Raw genomic sequence first — 21,207 nt, 5'->3', positions numbered from 1 at the left:
GTGCCCTAATAGTGACCCCTACTGTGAGCCCAGTAGTAACATTAACCCCCCCCCCCCCCTCAGCAGCCACCATTAACCTCCCCCAGCAGTAACCATTATCCCCCCCCTTCCCCACACAGCAGTCACCATGCAAAACCTGTACCAGGGCCCCCAACTATAATGCTTTATTCATAGTACTGGTCTACTTATATGGAGAAGAGAGGCATTATGGGCCCCCTAAGGCTCCTGGGCCCAAGTGCAACCGCATCCCCTACAGTTAAGCCAGTGGCCTGACATCTTAGTTGTATAGTGTATTTTGTGTATTGTTTGTCTCTTTTGGTATTGGCTCTTGGTTTTAAATTCTTTCTTATTAAAGGTTATTTTTTGGGGGTGTCTGCAGTGAATTTCTCCTGTGAGACTGCCGCTGAGTATTCTGACATTTTTTTACATTGTTTTCTTTGTATTTTCCCAGGTTTCATGTGTTTCGCTTCAATGCCAGCAATGCCAGTACCTATGGCCTGTTATGCTGGTAGGCCCCAGCTACGAATGTGCATGGGTAAGTTGGCACTTCTTCTACCATGGTGCCCGGACACGGATATTGAGTGATGACTGTTGTTCAGCCTGCTACATCTGTAATTCATTATCAAGAAGCTCCACCAAATATATGAAAATGATGAGAAAATAGCGGTGGGTTTCACTATTAATATAAGCAATATTCTCAGCATCGCAGGGCAGGGATGCACCCACCTTTTCAGCTGCCTGAACAGTGACATGGCATTGCACCACTATAAGGTAGTCCATGAGGGGATGTAGAACATCCACAGATGGCAAATAACATATGAACATAAAAGTTATTATTTTTTTAAGGAAATCTGTATAATACAAGTGCATAGGATATATAAAAATCCTGATCTAAGGCCTCGTTTACACGAGCGTGTGTTCGCGTGTACATAGGGGCGCACAAAAGCGCGTGCCCACGTACGGGCAAAAACACTGGTGAATGCAGCTCAGTGTTCAGTGACAAGGGGACTCCCCGCGGGGAATATTGATGTACAGCACAGACCTATGGGTGAACGCATGTCCTATGTTTTGCAGGTACGCGTGTTTCCACGCTTGTAAAACACGGACATGTGAGCACACTATAAGGAACCAATGGTTCTAAATAGATGCATGGTTTTGTGCGTGCGTATGTACGCACATAAACACGCTCATGTGAATGAGACCTTATGCTGCGTATAGTACAGTATATTACTTACATGTAGATGAATTACCCACCTACACTCACTCCATTAAACTTATCCATTATAGACCTATATGCACACTAGGCATTAAATGTGTGCAGTCTATTATAGAATGCACTGAAAGAATCACAGTACATAAATATGGTACCACAACTAAGCTCAGTATATAAATACGGTATATGAAGCAAGCACTATAAATAAATATTAAACTAGTATCTAAGTTCAGTAAATGCTGTATCAGACCCAGCATAGTAAATAAATATGGTACAAGAACAAAGCACAGTACATAGATACTGTATCAATACTAAGGACAGTTCATAAATTTAGCTCCAGTACTGAGTCTGGTAAGTAAAAATTACACCAGAACCATGCTTAGCATGTGTATACAACAACAGAAACACGATTAGTACATAGATGTAGTCCATAAATATGGTACCAGAACTAAGCTTAATACATACAATTACAAAACATAGCAAAATTAATAGATTTGGTACCAGAGCTAAGCTGATACAGGATCAGAAATAAGATGAATACATAAATACGATACTGAAACCATGCACAGTACATAATAATAATAATAATCTTTATTTGTATAGCACCAACATATTCCGCAGCGCTTACATAGACAGGGGGAATACAGAAAGACAAAAAAAAATACCAAAAATTACAGAACCACGGTTACATAGAAATCAGTTGATGGAAACAATAGGGGTGAGGGTCCTGCTCCAACGAGCTTACATACTACAAGTAATGGGGTGATACAGAAGGTAAAGGGCTGGAGATGTGCACAGTATGGCGAGGTGGAGAGTGAGCGATGTTATACACAGACAATAGTCAGACATTTAGCCGTGTGATGGCAGAAGCAGTATGACTGCAGGAGCGGTTTATGATGGCTAGCAGGGATTGCAGTCAGTAGGTCAGGGAGCATGTTATCAGGCGGAGTACAGAGGGGTTTGTTTAGGGAATGCGGTATGCCTCCCTGAAGAGGTGTGTTTTTAGAGCATGCCTGAAGTTCTGCAAGTCTGCACATGTATATGATAGTAGAATCACACCTCCACGCATCACTGCAGTGCATGTCTCACATATTTTACAGATTCACCACTTTCACCCTCAGGCAGTGGCCATAGAGAGATCAGGCACACTTACAGTACCCAATTTCAGGATCTGGGTCAAGGTTTGAGTCCAGCTGTCAAAGTCACTCTTTAACCCTTTCCCGCTGCAGGGCGTAAGTTTACGTCCTGGCAGCCTGGTACTTCCCGCAACAGGGCGTAAACTTACGTCCTGGAGATAGCGCGGGATCACATAAGATCCCGCGCTATCCCGCAGCGGGAGCCGGCTGTCAGTCACAGCCGGCGTCCTGCTGCAACAGCGGGGGGTCATCGGAGATACGACCCCCGCTGTTAACCCCTTCCCTGCCGCGATCTAAGTAGATCGCGGCAGGGAAAGAGTTCACAGAGGGAGCGCGGCTCCCTCTGTGTCTCCGGCCAGAACTCGCGATGTGATCGCGAGAGCCCGGCCTGTCACCATGGCAACAGGACGCCAGACACTGGCGTCCTGTATTGCCTATGCCTATAATCGCTGTACAAGCGATAAGGCATGGCAGAGCAGTAGCTCTGCCATGCCTTATACCAGCAATCATCAGGGCAGTGGTTAAAGTCCCTCAGAGGGACACAAACAGTGTAAAAAAAACAAAGATTAAAATAAGAATTTAAAAAAATATAAAAAAAAGAGTAAAAAAAAACATTTTTTAATGCTTTTTCTCAGATTAGCATAAAAAAAGGTAAAAATAAAATAAAATCCCACATATTTGGTATTGTCGTGTCCGTAACGACGCGTACAATAAGTTGCACATGGTGTTGACTGTGCACGGAAAAAAACGCTAAAAAAAACGCTAAAAAACTGAGGCAAAATGCTAATTTTTAGCATTTTGCCTCACTAAAAACGCAATAAAAGTGTTAAAAAAAGCCGTATGTACCCCAAAATGGTACCAATAAAATCTACAGCTCGTCTCGCAAAAAATGAGCCCTCATAGAGTGCCGTACATCAAAAAAGAAAAAAGTTACAGGACTTTGAATGCAACAATTTAGAAAAAAAAAAAAGATTACCCAGAAAAAGGGGTTTTATTGCAGAAAAGTGGGAAAACCTAAAAAAAATGTAAGAATTTTGGTATCGTTGTAACCGTACCGGTCCGCAGAAAAAATGGAATGTCTCATTTATGCTGCATGAGTACCGCTGTTAAAAAAAAAAAAAAATCTATGGCAGAATTGATGCGTTTTCTCTCCCTGCTATCATTAAAAAAAAGTTTTACAATATAGTCTATGTACCCAAAAGTGGCACCGATAAAAACTACAGTTCGCCACGCAAAAAACAAGCCCTCATACGGCCGCGTCGACGGAAAAATAAAAAAGTTATGACTTTTGATAAACGGAGAAGAAAATCCGCCAAAAATTGTTGCGTCCTTAAGCCCAAAATAGGCCATGTCATGAAGGGGTTAATCACAGTCTGTTTAGCCTGCACATGGGAAGTTCCTGTCCTCTTAAGAATTGCTCATTGAAGTGAATGGGCACAAATCAGCTGCAGTCACACAGCTGCCCATCAGGGATTCCTAATCTACTATTGATGGTCTATCCTGAGGATCATCATTTTATTAATATGGATGTAACAATGAGCATCAGTAGAAGAGCAGTCATAATCTGAGTTTGGCGTCATCGGACTTTGCTCCTCAACGTTCTGCAGAACTGCAGATTGTGATTTGATCTGTACAGCTTCGAGTGGAATCCCAAGGGCAAGGGGTGCGGTGGTTGTGACTGGGCTCTGAAGCCTAGATGGCCCACAGGCCCCCCACCACATCAACCTGCTTATTTCTGCATCCTCACCTAGCAGATAAGACTAGAAGAATGTGTCATATCTAGGTTACAGTGGAGCAATCATGACCCACTCCGCTGTCTGTACCAAGCAGCCAACTCCTGCCCTTTGTTGGCCGGGCAGTAAATGACCGAACTCATCCAGCCAATAAAAACCTGAGCAGTTTGGCTGCAGCATATTGGCAGTTCATGTCCTGCCACAGCTGAACTCCATGAGTCCTTGTTCCCGTTAGAGGTCACTTATTATGCAAGATGTCAGAAGGAATCCCTACTCAACAGCAAGTATAACATGAGCTATGGAAAAAGATTGATGGGAGAAGGACACGCCAGGATCACAAGCCAACAACCTCTGTGCCATTCCACGCCATTCCCCGGATCATTTCTGTATAGCTGAATCAAATACTGTCTAGCATGTGATTACTGTTGACGATCATTGGTCTTGGCTGTACCAACACTGAGGGTGCGGGCAGACGAGCGTAGGCGTATTTACGTTCGCACGAGCGCAACGTATAATCGCCCGAGCGAGCGTTTTTCACCGATCACGACCAGAGCTAGAAAGCGTATTTTCGTTTGTTCCTACTTTGCAAACGGTCTTTTCGGCGATCGAATATGCGTTGGCGCGTATTTCGGTCGCATATGTTCCGGTTTTTTTCGAATTGCCGTTTTTACGCGCCGTAAAATCGCCCATGTGAACGAATACATTCGAAACCATTGCCTCAAATGGTCACGTATATACGTTTGGTCGCAAAAACACGCCGTTTATGCGCTCGTCTGCCCGCACCCTGAGGCTGAGGATGGGTTGAAACGATTGTGTGACATGATTATGCTACCTGGAAGTGACAGAGGGGGAGGATTGGACTGCTGCTCTGAGCTCTCCGGATAACATCAGCTAACAGTGTATGTACTTACATTTTTGCCGGTGGTTCAGGAAATAAAGGTTCTATTCAGGGCATAAGTTTAGCAAGAGTGAAGGGGGTTACTGAGCGGGAGCAACAGGGGGCCCCATTCAAAGTTTCACTATAAAGCCCCATGAGTTCCGTGTACGCCCCTGAGCAAGTCCTCATCATTTCACTATTTTTCTGGGGAAATAAAACATATGTGACAATCGGAGAGCAAATATGCTTCCTGATTGATGGGGATGATAACATGAAACATAATTCCAGTAGAGATATACAGGAGAATCACAGATCTTCTCTGCTGTGCTGGTTTCTCTCTCTCTCCCTCTCCCTCTCCCTCTCCCTCTCTCTCTCCCTCTCCCTCTCTCTCTCCCTCTCCCTCTCTCTCCCTCTCTCCTCCTCTCTTTCTCATTCTCTCTCTCTCTCCTCCTCTCTTTCTCACTCTCTCTCTCTCCTCCTCCTCTCTCCTCCTCTCTTTCTCACTCTCTCTCTCTCTCCCTCTCCTAAAAAATGACAGCTGTGAATTTAGTATTCCCGACTCCACTTCAAACAGCTGTAACTCAAGTTCTGTAAGAGCTATGCACATGCTTTTGGCGTCAGTTTAAAACCAGGAATCTTTGATGAGCTACAGTCATTTCAAGTAGAATGAGGTCTGTTCATCTTAAACTGTAGTGTCCTTTTCCTGCAGAGCAAACAGAACTCATCCCAACTGCTTGGTGGTGGTGGTGTTAATGGTGTTAATGTGTTATGACTACATGTCTAGTTTACTGTACAATTAAGGGAAATCATTTCTATCTGGACTTTGGTAGGTTTCATTATTTCCAGAAATGTTATCCAAGATCAAATTGATCATAACATTGAAGACAGATGTAGCAGAGCTGAATTTGTCACCTAGCTATATGTTTTTTATACAGTCATTATTAATTGACTTTCATTCTCGTTTTTATTGCCTAAACTCTCCCTTCTCTTCAATGTTTTTTCTATTGAATTTACTCTGCACTTCCTCCTTGTACTTGTTCATAGTATGGACATTAATGTGTAGTATATTGACTGATGTTCTCCAACTTCTTATCATTTACTTTTCCATTCACAGCTTCAAGGCCCGCTCCAGGTACAGTATAATTCTCAATATTCTGCTCAGGTTATCCTCTTAAATCCCTTCTTCTTTGTGAATTCAGCATACTGTGAGATATGTATTAATACATGAGCGGTACAGCTCTGACTTCTGGGGTCCCCACAGATCATAAAATGAATACCCTGGAATATCATAGTTATAGCTATGGCCAGGTGTAGTATAGTCAGGCAAAAAAGGATCCTGGATGGGTAGTATAGCTTCTTTAAGCTTTTGGGATGGGTTACAATGTTATATCTCTATTTACTATACAATCTCTATGTGCAGTAATTGTGCACCCACTGTTGTATGTGCCACCATAGTTGTATCCAACAATAAAGATAAAGAGCAGCAACTGCTGGTGCAATCAATGTTCATGCTTGACATAAGCTGTATGGTACAGTCGAACTGTTGTGGCTGTTCAAGTAAGCTGAGGATGTGAGTATTCATCCTGACATTTGATTGCACCAGCAGTTGCTGCTCTTTATCTTTATTGTTGGATACAATGTGTTGGAGGATCTACTGGTCTGGATCCTAAGCGGGCAACTGCCATATGTACTTTTTGCTCTCCCATTATGCAAGTTGTGCTGCAGGTGTGAATATATTGTGACTGATTGCCACCATAGTTGTGTCATGACTAGAGATGAGCGAACGTACTCGTCCGAGCTTGATATTCGTGCGAATATTAGGGTGTTCGGGATGCTCGTTACTCTTAACGAGTAGCACGCGATGTTCGGGTTACTTTCACTTTCATCTCTGAGACGTTAGCGCGCTTTTTTGGCCAATAGAAAGACAGGGAAGGCATTACAACTTCCCCCTGCGACGTTCAAGCCCTATACCACCCCCCTGCTGTGAGTGGCTGGGGAGATCAGATGTCACCCGAGTATAAAAACCGGCCCCTCCCGCGGCTCGCCTCAGATGCCTTGTGAGATAGCTGAGGGACAGTGCTGCTGGTGCCGGAGCTGCTGTAGGGAGAGTGTTTGTAGTGAGTGTAGGCTTCAAGAACCCCAACGGTCCTTCTTAGGGCCACATCTACCTGTGTGCAGGCTGCTGTTAGCAGTGGATATATTTTTTTTTTCTCAAAATCGGCTGTGCAGAGCATTGCACCCTGCATTAGGGACAGAAGTGGTGGTTAGGCAGGGAGAGTGTTAGGAGTGAGTGTAGGCTTCAAGAACCCCAACGGTCCTTTCTAGGGCCACATTTAACCATGTGGAGTACTGTGCAGGCTGCTGTTAGCTGTGTTGCATTTTTTTTTTCCTCAAAATCGGCTGTGCAGAGCATTGCACCCTGCATTGATACTACAGGGACAGAATTGTGTAGGCAGGGCCAGAAGACATATATTATTGATTGAATATAGTCAGTGGGCCTTTTCTTTAAAAAAAAAAAAGGGAAAAAAGTATATTTGGCCTGCCTCTGTCAGTCCTCAGGGCTCTGGGTACGTGTGTGCTGCGCGGAGAACGTAAAAAAATCAGACGCAGCCAGCTACGTTTTACAGCAGGCTTGCGCCACTTTCTTTCCTGCCTGTGAAATTCCTTGCTCTGCTCTAGTTAATAACTCTGCAACACTAAAATTCTGTGACACATTTGCAGGGGCACAACACAGTTATTAAACTTATTATTCATTGAATAGACGCAGTGGGCCTTTCCTTTAAAAAAAAAGGGAAAAAAGTATATTTGGCCTGCAGGCTTGCGCCAATTTCTTTCCTGCCTGGGAAATCAAATCACTGGTAATACAGCATGCTGAGGGGTAGGGGTAGGCCTAGAGGACGTGGACGCGGCCGAGGACGCGGAGGGCCAAGTCAGGGTGTGGGCACAGGCCAAGCTCCTGATCCAGGTGTATCGCAGCCGACTGCTGCGCGATTAGGAGAGAGGCACGTTTCTGGCGTCCCGACATTCATCGCACAATTCATGAGTCCACGCGGGAGACCTTTATTAGAAAATGAGCAGTGTGAGCAGGTCCTGTCGTGGATGGCAGAAAGTGCTTCGAGCAACCTATCGTCCACCCACAGTTCTGCGCCGTCCACTGCTGCAAATCCGAATCCTCTGTCTGCTGCTCCTCCTTCCTCCCAGCCTCCTCACTCCACTCGAATGACACATGCTCAGCAGCGGGAAGACTCCCAGGAACTGTTCTCGGGCCCCTGCTCAGATTGGGCAGCAGTGGTTCCTCTCCCACCAGAGGAGTTTATCGTCACTGATGCACAACCATTGCAAAGTTCCCGGGGTCCGGGGGATGAGGCTGGGGATTTCAGCCAACTGTCTCAAGGTCTTGCTGTGGGTGAGGAGGACGATGACGATGAGACACAGTTGTCTTGCAGTCAGGTAGTAGTGAGGGCAGTAAGTACGAGGAAGGAGCGCACAGAGGTTTCGGAGGAAAAGCAGCAGGACGATAAGGTGACTAACCCCACCTGGTTTGCAACGCCTACTCAGGACAGGTCTTCAGAGGGGGAGGCAAGGGCAGCAGCAGGGCAGGTTGCAAGAGGCAGTGCGGTGGCCAGGGGTAGAGGCAGGGCCAGACCGAATAATCCACCAACTGTTTCCCAAAGCGCACCCTCGCGCCATGCCACCCTGCAGAGGCCAAGGTGCTCTAAGGTCTGGCAGTTTTTCACAGAGACGCCTGACGACCGACGAACAGTGGTGTGCAACCTTTGTCGCGCCAAGATCAGCCGGGGAGCCACCACCAACAGCCTCACCACCACCAGCATGCGCAGACATATGATGGCCAAGCACCCCACAAGGTGGGACGAAGGCCGTTCACCGCTTCCGGTTTGCACCGCTGCCTCTCCCCCTGTGCCACAACCTGCCACTGAGAAACAACCCCCCTCTCAGGACACAGGCACTACCGTCTCATGGCCTGCACCCACACCCTCACCTCCGCTGTCCTCGGCCCCATCCACCAGTGTCTGTCAGCGCACCGTCCAGTCGTCACTAGCGCAACTGTTGGAGCGCAAGTACGCCGCCACGCACCCGCACGCTCAAGCGTTAACCGTCCACATAGCCAAATTTATCAGCCTTGAGATGCTGCCGTATAGGGTTGTGGAAACGGATTCCTTCAAAAGTATGATGGAGGCGGCGGCCCCGCGCTACTCAGTTCCCAGTCGCCACTACTTTTCCCGATGTGCCGTCCCAGCCCTGCACGACCACGTCTCCCGCAACATTGTACGCGCCCTCACCAACGCGGTTACTGCCAAGGTCCACTTAACAACGGACACGTGGACAAGCACAGGCGGCCAGGGCCACTACATCTCCCTGACGGCACATTGGGTGAATTTAGTGGAGGCTGGGACAGAGTCAGAGCCTGGGACCGCTCACGTCCTACCCACCCCCAGAATTGCGGGCCCCAGCTCGGTGCTGGTATCTGCGGCGGTGTATGCTTCCTCCACTAAACCACACTCCTCCTCCTCCTCCTATGCAACCTCTGTCTCGCAATCAAGATGTGTCAGCAGCAGCACGTCGCCAGCAGTCGGTGTCGCGCGGCGTGGCAGCACAGCGGTGGGCAAGTGTCAGCAGGCCGTGCTGAAACTACTCAGCTTAGGAGAGAAGAGGCACACGGCCCACGAACTGCTGCAGGGTCTGGCAGAGCAGACCGACCGCTGGCTTGCGCCGCTGAGCCTCCATCCGGGCATGGTCGTGTGTGACAACGGCCGTAACCTGGTGGCGGCTCTGCAGCTCGGCAGCCTCACGCACGTGCCATGCCTGGCCCACGTCTTTAATTTGGTGGTTCAGCGCTTTCTGAAAAGCTACCCACGCTTGTCAGACCTGCTCGTAAAGGTGCGCCGGCTCTGCGCACATTTCCGCAAGTCCCACACGGACGCTGCCACCCTGCGCACCCTGCAACATCGCTTTAATCTGCCAGTGCACCGACTGCTGTGCGACGTGCCCACACGGTGGAACTCTACGCTCCACATGTTGGCCAGGCTCTATGAACAGCGTAGAGCTATAGTGGAATACCAACTCCAACATGGGCGGCGCAGTGGGAGTCAGCCTCCTCAATTATTTTCTGAAGAGTGGGCCTGGTTGGCAGACATCTGCCAGGTCCTTGGAAACTTTGAGCAGTCTACCCAGGTGGTGAGCGGCGATGCTGCAATCATTAGCATCACCATTCCTCTGCTATGCATCTTGAGAAGTTCCCTGCAAAGCATAAAGGCAGATGCTTTGCGCTCGGAAACGGAGGCGGGGGAAGACAGTATGTCGCTGGATAGTCAGAACACCCTCCTGTCTATATCTCAGCGCATTCAGGAGGAGGAGCATGAGGAGGATGAGGAGGAGGGGGAAGAGACAGCTTGGCCCACTGCTGACGGTGCCCCTGCTGCTTGCCTGTCATCCTTTCAGCGTGTATGGCCTGAGGAGGAGGAGGAGGAGGAGGAGGAGGATCCTGAAAGTGATCTTCCTAGTGAAGACAGCCATGTGTTGCGTACAGGTACCCTGGCACACATGGCTAACTTCATGTTAGGATGCCTTTCTCGTGACCCTCGCGTTACACGCATTCTGGCCACTACGGATTACTGGGTGTACACACTGCTCGACCCACGCTATAAGGAGAACCTTCCAACTCTCTTTACCGAAGAGGAAAGGGGTTCGAGAGTGTTGCTATACCACAGGACCCTGGCAGACAAGCTGATGGTAAAATTCCCATCCGACAGCGCTAGTGGCAGAAGGCGCAGTTCCGAGGGCCAGGTAGCAGGGGAGGTGCGGAGATCGAGCAGCATGTACAGCCCAGGCAGTGCAACAGTCTTTAAGGGCCTGGACAGCTTTATGGCTCCCCACCAAGACTGTGTCACCGCTCCCCAGTCAAGGCTGAGTCGGCGGGAGCACTGTAAAAGGATGGTGAGGGAGTACATAGCCGATCGCACGACCGTCCTCCGTGACGCCTCTGCCACCTACAACTACTGGGTGTCGAAGCTGGACACGTGGCCTGAACTAGCGCTGTATGCCCTGGAGGTGCTTGCTTGTCCTGCGGCTAGCGTCTTGTCGGAGAGGGTGTTTAGTGCGGCAGGGGGAATCATCACAGATAAGCATACCCGCCTGTCAACTGACAGTGCCGACAGGCTAACACTCATCAAGATGAACAAAGCCTGGATTTCCCCAGACTTCTCTTCTCCACCAGCGGACAGCAGCAATACCTAAGCAATACGTAGGCTGCATCGGCGGATGGAAGCATCGTTCTCTCTCACCATCCAAAACGGGGACATTTCTGCTTCATCAATCTGTGTATAATATTCCTCCTCCTCCTCCTGCTCCTCCTCCTGAAACCTCACGTAATCACGCTGAACGGGCAATTTTTCTTAGGGCCACAAGGCTCACTGATATAATTTTTCTAAAAATTTTTTATACGTTTCAATGCTCTTAAAAGCGTTGGAACTTTAACTTGAAACAATTTTTCGTTAAACTGGGCTGCCTCCAGGCCTAGTTACCACTTAAGCCACATTAACCAAAGCGATTAATGGGTTTCACCTGCCATCTTGGTTGGGCATGGCCAATTTTTACTGAGGTACATTAGTACTGTTGGTACACCAATTTTTTGGGGCCCTCACCTACAGTGTAATCATAGCAATTTCTATGTTCTTCGCCTGCACTCATGGTACAGAAAGGTGTGTGGGGTTGGCCTACACTTTAGCTACATAAATGTAACTTGGGCCTTGGCTATACTGCAGCTACTGAAATGGAACTAAGACTGCGCTCCCACTATACTGCTGCTTCGGAATTGTTCCTGGGGCCTGTGTAGGCTGCTACTATTACTTAAATGGAACTTAGACTATGCTCCTCCTATACTGCTGCTTCGGAATTGTTACTGGGGCCTGTCTTGAGTGCTACTATTACTGAAATGGAACGAAGACTGCGCTCCCACTATACTGCTGCTTCGGAATTGTTACTGGTGCCTGTCTTGAGTGCTACTATTACTGAAATGGAACGAAGACTGCGCTCCCACTATACTGCTGCTTTGGAATTGTTACTGGGGCCTGTCTTGAGTGCTACTATTACTGAAATGGAACTAATCCTGTGCTCCCCCTATAATGCTGCTAGTGATATGTTAGTGGGGCCTGTCCTAATGCTACGGCTGAAATGTTACGAATTATGGGCTCTGCCTATACCGCTGTTGATGGTATGTCTCTGGGGTTTGGAAACAGAGGCTTCCCAAAGACATGATGGCGGCGAGGCCATTTCCCACCAACGCGGTTACTGTTAAGGTGCATATAACCACGGACACGTAGAGAGGACACGTAGTGCCTCAAAAACATCCCCCGCCACGGCCAACTTAATCCTGGCCACATTCCGAAAACCAACAAAATAAAACCGCGCTACTAGGTCCGCAGTCACCACCATATTACCACCAACGCGGTTACTGTTAAGGTACATATTACCAGTCTGACTGGGGCATGCAGACACCTTGACAGAATGAATAGTGTGTGGCACATAGGTTCCCCATTGCTATGCCCACGTGTGCAGCTCCTGATGGCGGTGGCACAGGATTATATTTCTCATTGCTTCTGTACAGCATTGTGGGCTATCGCCCCGCCCCTTTTAAAGAGGGTCGCTGCCTAGCCGTGCCAACCCTCTGCAGTGTGTGCCTGCGGTTCCTCGTCATGGCTGACGCACTTATAAATAGACATGAGGGTGGTGTGGCATGAGGGCAGCTGATGGCTGCGCAGGGACACTTTGGTGTGCGCTGTGGGGGGGGGGGGGGGGTTGGTCAGCATGTAACCCAGGAGAAGTGGCAGTGGAGTGTCATGCAGGCAGTGATTGTGCTTTGTTGGAGGTAGTGTGGTGCTTAGCTAAGGTATGCATTGCTAATGAGGGCTTTTCAGAAGTAAAAGTTGTTGGGGGGGGGGGCCCCACTCTTGCCGGTATTGTGGCTTAATAGTGGGACCTGTGAACTTGAGATGCAGCCCAACATGTAGCCCCTCGCCTGCCCTTTCCGTTGCTGTGTCGTTCCCATCACTTTCTTGAATTGCCCAGATTTTCACACATGAAAACCTTAGTGAGCATCGGCGAAATACAAAAATGCTCGGGTCGCCCATTGACTTCAATGGGGTTCGTTACTCGAAACGAACCCTCGAGCATCGCAAAAATTTCGTCCCGAGTAACGAGCACCCGAGCATTTTGGTGCTCGCTCATCTCTAGTCATGACATCTGTGCATCTGACTGTTGTAGAAACGTTGGTCAATTTATATCTATGGATATGATTTGTTGTAGAATTCCAAATTTAAGCAGAGTTGAGTAACTAAAGCTGTAGTGCAGTCAGGGACCAAGTCAGAAAATAGGTGCATCATGATGTGCAGCTCAGAGCAGTCCTATGGATGTGCCCATCACTCAGCTGTTGTCCGGGCCTAAGATAAGAACCCCCATCACATCAGGAATCACCAGATTTTCATTTTGTATTCCAATAGAAATCCCTTTCCTAGTGATTACAGGAAGGACTACAGGTCCCTCTCCATTATCATCTATTTTCATGCTGTAAGAAATTAAAATGCATTCCTGCTGCAGAGTGCCCGCCTCCTGCTGGTGGCAGTGCCAGTGAGGGGCATCCTCAGCTCTCATCCATCACTGGGAGCAAACCATGGGCATAAGTGGGCAAAGATCACTCTACATGGTTAAGATTTATGGATGCAGGACATTTCATCTTTAGTCATTATCATCTGCTTTTCTTTCAGTGGTGAAGAAGCTGTGCTGTGCTGCAGGTATGCTCTATCCTAAAGAGAATGTCTCATTGTATTTCATTGTGTTGCTGTTAGCCATTTAGTCGTTCACGACCCTCGGCGACGCTAAAGGCAAGCTCCCTCCAAGTTTTTCGGCTTTACACTGCTTCTTTCAGTTGTGTGATATCCATGCCAGTATCAGCTCTGACAGTATCAGCCATTGTGTCCGTTGGCGCCGGGTCTTCTTTTGCCACTGATCTGTCCAAGCATTATAGATTTTTCTAGCGCCTCTGCTCACATTACATTTTAGTTTCATGTAATATTAAACACTGATGTATTTTTTATAAAAGAGTTAAAGGGGTTGTCCCGAGGCAGCAAGTGGGTCTATACACTTCTGCATGGCCATAATAATGCACTTTGTAATGTACATTGTGCATTAATTATGAGCCATACAGAAGTTATAAAAAGTTTTATACTTACCTGCTCCGTTGCTGGCGTCCTCGTCTCCATGGTGCCGACTAATTTTCGCCCTCCGATGGCCAAATTAGCCGCGCTTGCGCAGTCCGGGTCTTCTCCTCTTCTCTATGGGGCTCCGTGTAGCTCCGTGTAGCTCCGCCCCGTCACGTGCCGATTCCAGCCAATCAGGAGGCTGGAATCGGCAATGGACCGCACAGAAGCCCTGCGGTCCATGAAGACAGAGGATCCCGGCGGCCATCTTCAGCAGGTGAGTATGAAGACGCCGGACCGCCGGGATTCAGGTAAGCGCTGTGCGGGTGGTTTTTTTAACCCCTGCATCGGGGTTGTCTCGCGCCGAACGGGGGGGGGGGTTTAAAAAAAAAAAAAACCCGTTTCGGCGCGGGACATCTCCTTTAAGGCACATTTACCATGGACGAGTGTCAGACAAACGATGCCCGACACCCGTCCCTGTGTCTCCGTGCTCCTGCGCGGGAGCTAGCACAGCTGGCTCGCACACGGAGCGGCCTGCAGGGGGGTGCAGCAGTGCAGGAGATCTCTCTCCTCTCGCTCCCCCACCCCCCTCCATTAACATAACACAGCCGCCGTTCACTACTGAACTGCCGCTGTTTAAACTGCACGCTGAGCGATCAGCTTCATCACTCATCTTTCATGCTGCATAAAAGATCAGCGATGAATCTCATTGTGAAGTTAAAACAGCGGCCGTTCAGTAGAGAATGGACGCTGTGTTATCTTAATGGAGAGGAGCAGGGAAGCGAGAGAAGAGAAATATCCTGCACTGCCCCGCCCCCCTGCTGGCGCATCGTGACCCAGCCAGTTCTGCTAGCTCCCATGCGGGAGCACGGCAGCGCGGAGACACAGGGACGAGTGTCGGACATCATTTGCCCGACACTCTTCCTGTGTAAATGGGCCTTAAAATGGAGGTGACACCTTAATTGGCTAACCAGAAGATTATATATGCAAGCTTTTGAGGCTACTTAAGGCTTCTTCATCAGACTTTGGTCAGATTAGATCTGAGGAGACACTTATATACACAACAGATCACAGACATGGTGGGATTTATTTACATTTTAAAAAGACAGGGGAGCACTGAGTAAAAATCACAGCATTTATATAATGATAAACCAGAGAGGACTAAAGGCCCATTTACAAGAGCCGATGATCCCTAAGAAATCGCCAATCGGCGATCGTTTTAGCGATAATCGGTGCGTGTAAATGTGCGCCCATCGTGCGCTTTTCGGGCACTGCTAGCTGATCATTAAATTCAGTCCGACCTAAAAATCGTCCTTCACTCTTATCAGCAGTTCCCCACGGGGAGTGCTGATAGCATTGTTTCCCCATGGAGTACAAAGGATCTGAGCGCAGATAATAACCTCGGGCTATTAACTGCATTCAGCTAAGGCTTCATTTGCACACTTAATTGCTACTAAGTGTCTGAGTAGCTACTTAATACTTTATGCAAAATGATCACTCAAAGCTGTCACTTAAACTGTTCTTTGAGCGATCTTTGAGCGATCATCTGCTGGTGTAAATCGGCCTTAAGATTTGTCTATAAGATGAAAAGGGGTGAGGTGGTGATTAGGAAGTCCCTGATTGGTGTGGTGTGTTTTAACTTCCCATATATACCCTGGGGCTGAGTTCAGACCATGTGTTAGCGTCCTTTTACTTGAGATGATTGTTGGGCACTTAAACGTCCAACAGTTGTCCCGACAATTATTCACACAGGAGCTCTGATCATTCAGTGAATGAGGCAGATTGCGTGCAGCGCTAAAATCTTACGTTCCAGGTAAAAGGGTCGTTAATGTCTGGAAAGTCACATAGGTTTGTATTCCCATATTTTTCTGTCTGTCATTTTTAAAAAGTTCTTTGAGTATTAACCCCTTCAGGACACAGCCTATTTTGTCCATGAGGATGCAACGATTTTGGGGGGGATTTTCATCTCCACTTTTCAAAAGCCATAAATTTTTCATTTTCCTATTGGCATGGCCATATGAGGGCTTCTTTTTCACGTGGCAATCTATATTTTTTAGTGGTATGATGTTTAGGTGCAAACAGTGTATTGTAAAAGGGAGAGAAAACACATCAATTCTGCTTTTTTTTTTAATCTTTTTTTTTGGCGTTAGGGCTTATTCACAGGAGCGTATATTGGCCGCCATTTTCATGGCCAGACGATATACGCTACCATCTGAGCTGTCTTCCCTCCCCCTCGCCGGCTCTCTGCCTTTCTCCTCCCCTCCGGCTGTTTGCAATGGGAGGGGACAGAGCTAAGCTCACCACCCCTTGTCTGCAGCCAGCAATGGGAGGGGGCAGGATGTGGCCCCGCCCCCTCCCATTGCAAACAACTAGAGCGGAGGAGAGGCAGAGAGTCGGCGAAGGGGAGGGAAGGAGAAAGACAGAGCAGATGGTAGCGTATATTTCTTAAAATTACAATTATTTTTACATCGCTGCATTCAAAGTCCCATAACTTTTTTATTTTTCCATGGTCGGAGTTCCGTGAGGTCTTGTTTTTTGTGCAACGAGCCGTAGTTTTAATTTGTACCTTGAGGTACATACAGCTTTTATGGCATTTTTTGGGAGGTAAAACAAACAAAATAAGCATTTTGTCTCTGTTTTTATAAATGTTTTTTTGCTGTGCAGAATAAATAGTGTGTTTAATTTTTAGTACAGATTATCATGGACATGATGATACCAAATATGTGGAGATTTTCTTACATCTTTAAGTTTTTTTTTATACAAATAGGGAAAATTTATTTTGTTATTTTTTTACACTCTTTATATTCTTTAAGGGGACTTGAACCACAGTGACTAGGATCGCTATAATATGTACTGCAATGCCTTATCGCTTGTAACAGCGATTAGGCAACAGTGAGCCGGGGCGTCAGTATCTGGCATCCTGTTGCCATGGCAACCCATCAACTCTCCATGATTACATCGTGGGAGTCCGATGCCATCACAAAGGGAGCATGCGTCCTCTGTGAACCCTTTACATGCCGCAATCTATATATATCACGGCATGTAGGGGGTTGAAAACGGGAGTCACTGTCCTCATGTACCCAGCTGTTCCAGCGGAAAGCATCTATAGGTAATAGACGGTTCCCACTGCGGGATGGCGCGGGCTCAGCTTCTTCCTCCACAGTAAACAGGCTGCCGTTCATAGATGAACAATGGCCTATTTAGACAGGTCAATTGTTGTTTGATTATTATGTCTGCAGAAACTGAAGAACAAACAAATTATCATTCTTTGTCCAGTTGCTGCGGCATCTACACGGCCTGATCATTGTTCAGCTTCCTGCAATACAGCAAAAATCTGAATGATGATCAGGCCCTTAAATTTGTGGAGCCGTTGCTGGGATACGACGTTGTAGCATGATTACACACTACAGGGGGAGTGAATGAGCGTGGTGACTGTGATGGCGTAATGAGGAAGTAAGCGCAGGTGCGCTACTACTAAGGAGACGCTGGAGATTGAAGTGGATGCCGTGGTGATGGCGCGCCCAGCCGGGGAGGAGGACTCTGGACCCTTATGTGTCCTGGATTGGACACACAAGCAGCTAGTATACAGCTGACAGCTGATGCATGATTAAGCGGTAGGAGGAACGTTTTGATAACCAATGGTATGCTTGTATTATCCATGTTTTAAACTATTTAAGGGGGGTTGTATCAGATTGTGACATGCTTGACAAAGGCTGTTTGTAATGGCCGAAACGTTGCGTGTTTTTTACTGGATGGAATAAAGAAAAAGAACCTGTTTTAATGCACCTAAGTGTGTCTGCTGCCATTCGTATAGGATTTCGTGATTTGGGACAAGTGGAAGATTAGAATCCATCTTCCAGAAGTGGCTGTGCAGTAAGAACCTCCCCTTGGGCAAGGGTATTCTGTTTGTGCTGCAGGCGTTTGACTTGGATTGGATCAGGCCCTTAAAGGGGTTGTCCCGCGAAAGCAAGTGGGGGTATACACTTCTGTATGGCCATATTAATGCACTTTGTAATGTACATTGTGCATTAATTATGAGCAATACAGAAGTTATTCACTTACCTGTTCCGTTGCTGGCGTCCTCGTCTCCATGGTGCCGTATAATTTCAGCGTCTAATCGCCCGATTAGACGCGCTTGTGCAGTCCGGTCTTCTCCCTGGTGAATGGGGCCGCTCATGCCGGAGAGCTGCTCCTCGTAGGCTGGAATCGGCAATGGAACGCACAGAGCCCACGGTGCACCATGGGAGAAGACCTGCGGTCCACCGTGGGTGAAGATCCCGGCGGCCATCTTAGCAAGGTAAGGAAGAAGTCGCCGCAGCGCGGGGATTCGGGTAAGTACTAAACGTTTTTGTTTTTTTTAATACATGCATCGGGTTTGTCTCGCGCCGAACGGGGGGGCCTATTGAATTTTTAAAAAAAAAACGTTTTGGCGCGGGACAACCCCTTTAAAGTGTCCAGGAAGTGATGGAGTATAGATCCTCAGCAAATATTAGGTAGTGACAGGAAAGCTGCATGCAGAGCTTTATTTGTGGGTACTAGTGTTATTATCCTGCCTTCTCTATTCTTCCATAAATACAATAGAGCTGTCATTAGCTCACCGCTCTTTACTAAGCAAGACATGACACTGCGGATATTGTCTCAGTTCATGCAGCAAAGCTGAGAAGTGAACTAGGGATCATAGGAAGTTGCTATACTGGCCAGTGTGAAAACTGCAGTAGTGCAAGATTTTTTTTTATGTGAAAACATATATATATATATATATATATATATATATATATATATACACACAACTGTGTATCAAACAATAAGTTTATAATGAAGACCTGATGCAAATATTTCATTGTTTTGTGACACATTCCCTTTAGAGGACTTTTTTTCCTTTGCAGCAACATATAACATTTTGCATTGCTAGGACACTCTGCCGATCTCCTAAACAGCAAAGCTGCATCCTCATTGGTATTTTCCCTGCACAGTGCCACTCCTGACCAGCTGCTGTGTAGGGAACTACAATGTGGGACTATTCTAGTCAATTGGCTGAGTTAAGACTCAAAATAAATAGGGCAGCGCTCCAAGAAAAGGGTAGAGAAAATCACTGAAGTGAGGGGAAATTTAGGTTTCTACTCACCCTGACATACCAGGGACACCCTTGGGTGAGGGTGCTCCGGTATGCTCACAATCCGAGTAGGCAGAACAGAGTAAGGTACACGCTGGTCTTCAAGACATCCACTTAGGAGAGCGTCAGAGGTGTGATCCAAGCATATAGTGATGATATGCCGGAAAAGAAGGAAGTGCAATGCAGATATAACACCTGAAAAAATACCCAGTGCTCCAGTCGATAGCCTATAGGATATTTGTATATTGAAGTAAACTTTCTTCACAGAGGTGCTTCTGATGAGTGCACCCCATATCCCAGATGGCAGTGAAATCCTGTAGTTTGAGTCTAGGAACTCTTCACTCTGATCAGTTGTCAAAAACTTTTAATACATTCAATGCGATACGTTTCGGCTCAACCAAAGCTGAGCAGTGTAAAGCCGAAAAACATTGGATAGTCTCCGACAGCAGAGAGGCTGGCAATATACAGTAAGAGAACCTCAATGGACGTCTTCCAACATCGGAGCTGTACAGTCTTAAATCATAATGTCTTTACCCGTCAGACAGTGGATTGGAGAGGGTTAAATGATCGGATCAAGCACTCTGGTTATCTTTTTTCCCTAAAACGGTCAATTAAAATTTTGTTCTTTAAAGACTCGTGGTGAGGAACAATTTCGCCTGATCCGTTTGAACTGTCCGAATGAGACGTTAACCTTCCACTTCTTGGCATGGCAGCTAAAAAAATCTAAAACCGTATTAGAATCAACGGGCTAGAAATGCGTTTTTAATTGAATGGTCCCTTCTTCAATATACAAATCCAGATTTAAAAAGGTAATTTAGGAGGGGTTGAATGAACCAGTAAATTCCAAACCCCAAGAATTTGTATTCACTTTTTGGATAAAAAATTCAATTTAATCAGTTGTGCCACCCCATATAAACCGAATATCGTCAATATACCTTCAATAAAATTTAAAATAGGGATCATTAAATATCTCTTCAAATGCCCCATGTATAAATTTGTGTAGCATGGAGCGAGTTTTATCCCCATCCCTGTAACCTTAATTTGTAAAATTGGCGATTAAATGTAAAATAATTGTTATTTAAAATAAACTTAATCCCTTCTAGTATAAATTCTTTTTGGCGATCGTGCATGAGGGGATAATCTTGTCTTATCTTATATATGTGGCACACTTGTGTGATTTTGTTAAACTTGAGAAAGGCTCCGCCTTGGTTGAGCCGAAACGCGTCGTATTGAATGTATTAAAAGTTTTTGACAACTGATCGGAGTGAAGAGTTCCTAGACTCAAACTACAGGATTTCACTGCCATCTGGGATAATGGGTGCACTCATCAGCGGCCCCTCTGTGAAGTTTACTTCAATATACAAATATCCTATAGGCTATCGACTGGAGCACTGGGTATTTTTTCAGGTGTTATACCTACATTGCACTTGCAATGGGCTGAGTTGTAATTCCTTTGCAGCTAAGAGGTTGCTTTTCCTTGCTAGCGCTGTGGTGCTTTTGCTTTAAGAATTCAAGGGGTTCCCAGCAGTTGGACTCCACAATCAGTAATTTATGGCATATCTTAGTGTGATGGCCATAGTAATAGTTTTGTAAGAAAGAGAGTTAAAGGGGTTGTCCCGCGAAAGCAAGTGGGTCTATACACTTCTGTATGGCCATATTAATGCACTTTGTAATGTACATTGTGCATTAATTATGAGCCATACAGAAGTTATCAAAAGTTATTCACTTACCTGTTCCGTTGCTGGCGTCCTCGTCTCCATGGTTGCCGTCTAATTTTCGCCGTCTAATGGCCAAATTAGACGCGCTTGCGCAGTCCGGGTCTTCTCCTTTTCTCAATGGGGCTCCGTGTAGCTCCGCCCCGTCACATGCCGATTCCAGCCAATCAGGAGGCTAGAATCGGCAATGGACCGCACAGAAGCCCTG

The 21,207-nt window shown here is 46.8% G+C and overlaps 1 protein-coding gene across 3 annotated transcripts in view; it reads left to right on the top strand.

Annotated features, from left to right (window-relative positions):
- Nucleotides 1-21,207, top strand: part of LOC136627519 (von Willebrand factor A domain-containing protein 5A-like) — a 93,334-nt gene that overhangs the window by 54,906 nt on the left and 17,221 nt on the right. For all 3 annotated transcript variants that reach the window (XM_066602696.1, XM_066602695.1, XM_066602697.1), the window contains exons 15-17: nt 452-535; nt 6,074-6,091; nt 13,740-13,766. In XM_066602696.1, coding sequence (XP_066458793.1) covers nt 452-535; nt 6,074-6,091; nt 13,740-13,766 — 129 coding nt within the window. The remainder of the gene's footprint in view (nt 1-451; nt 536-6,073; nt 6,092-13,739; nt 13,767-21,207) is intronic.

This window comes from Eleutherodactylus coqui, chromosome 5 (assembly GCF_035609145.1).
Source record: "Eleutherodactylus coqui strain aEleCoq1 chromosome 5, aEleCoq1.hap1, whole genome shotgun sequence".
Classification (NCBI taxonomy): Eukaryota; Metazoa; Chordata; class Amphibia; order Anura; family Eleutherodactylidae; genus Eleutherodactylus; species Eleutherodactylus coqui.
Note: the sequence above shows the minus strand (reverse complement) of the source record. Positions and strands in the feature narration are given on the sequence as shown.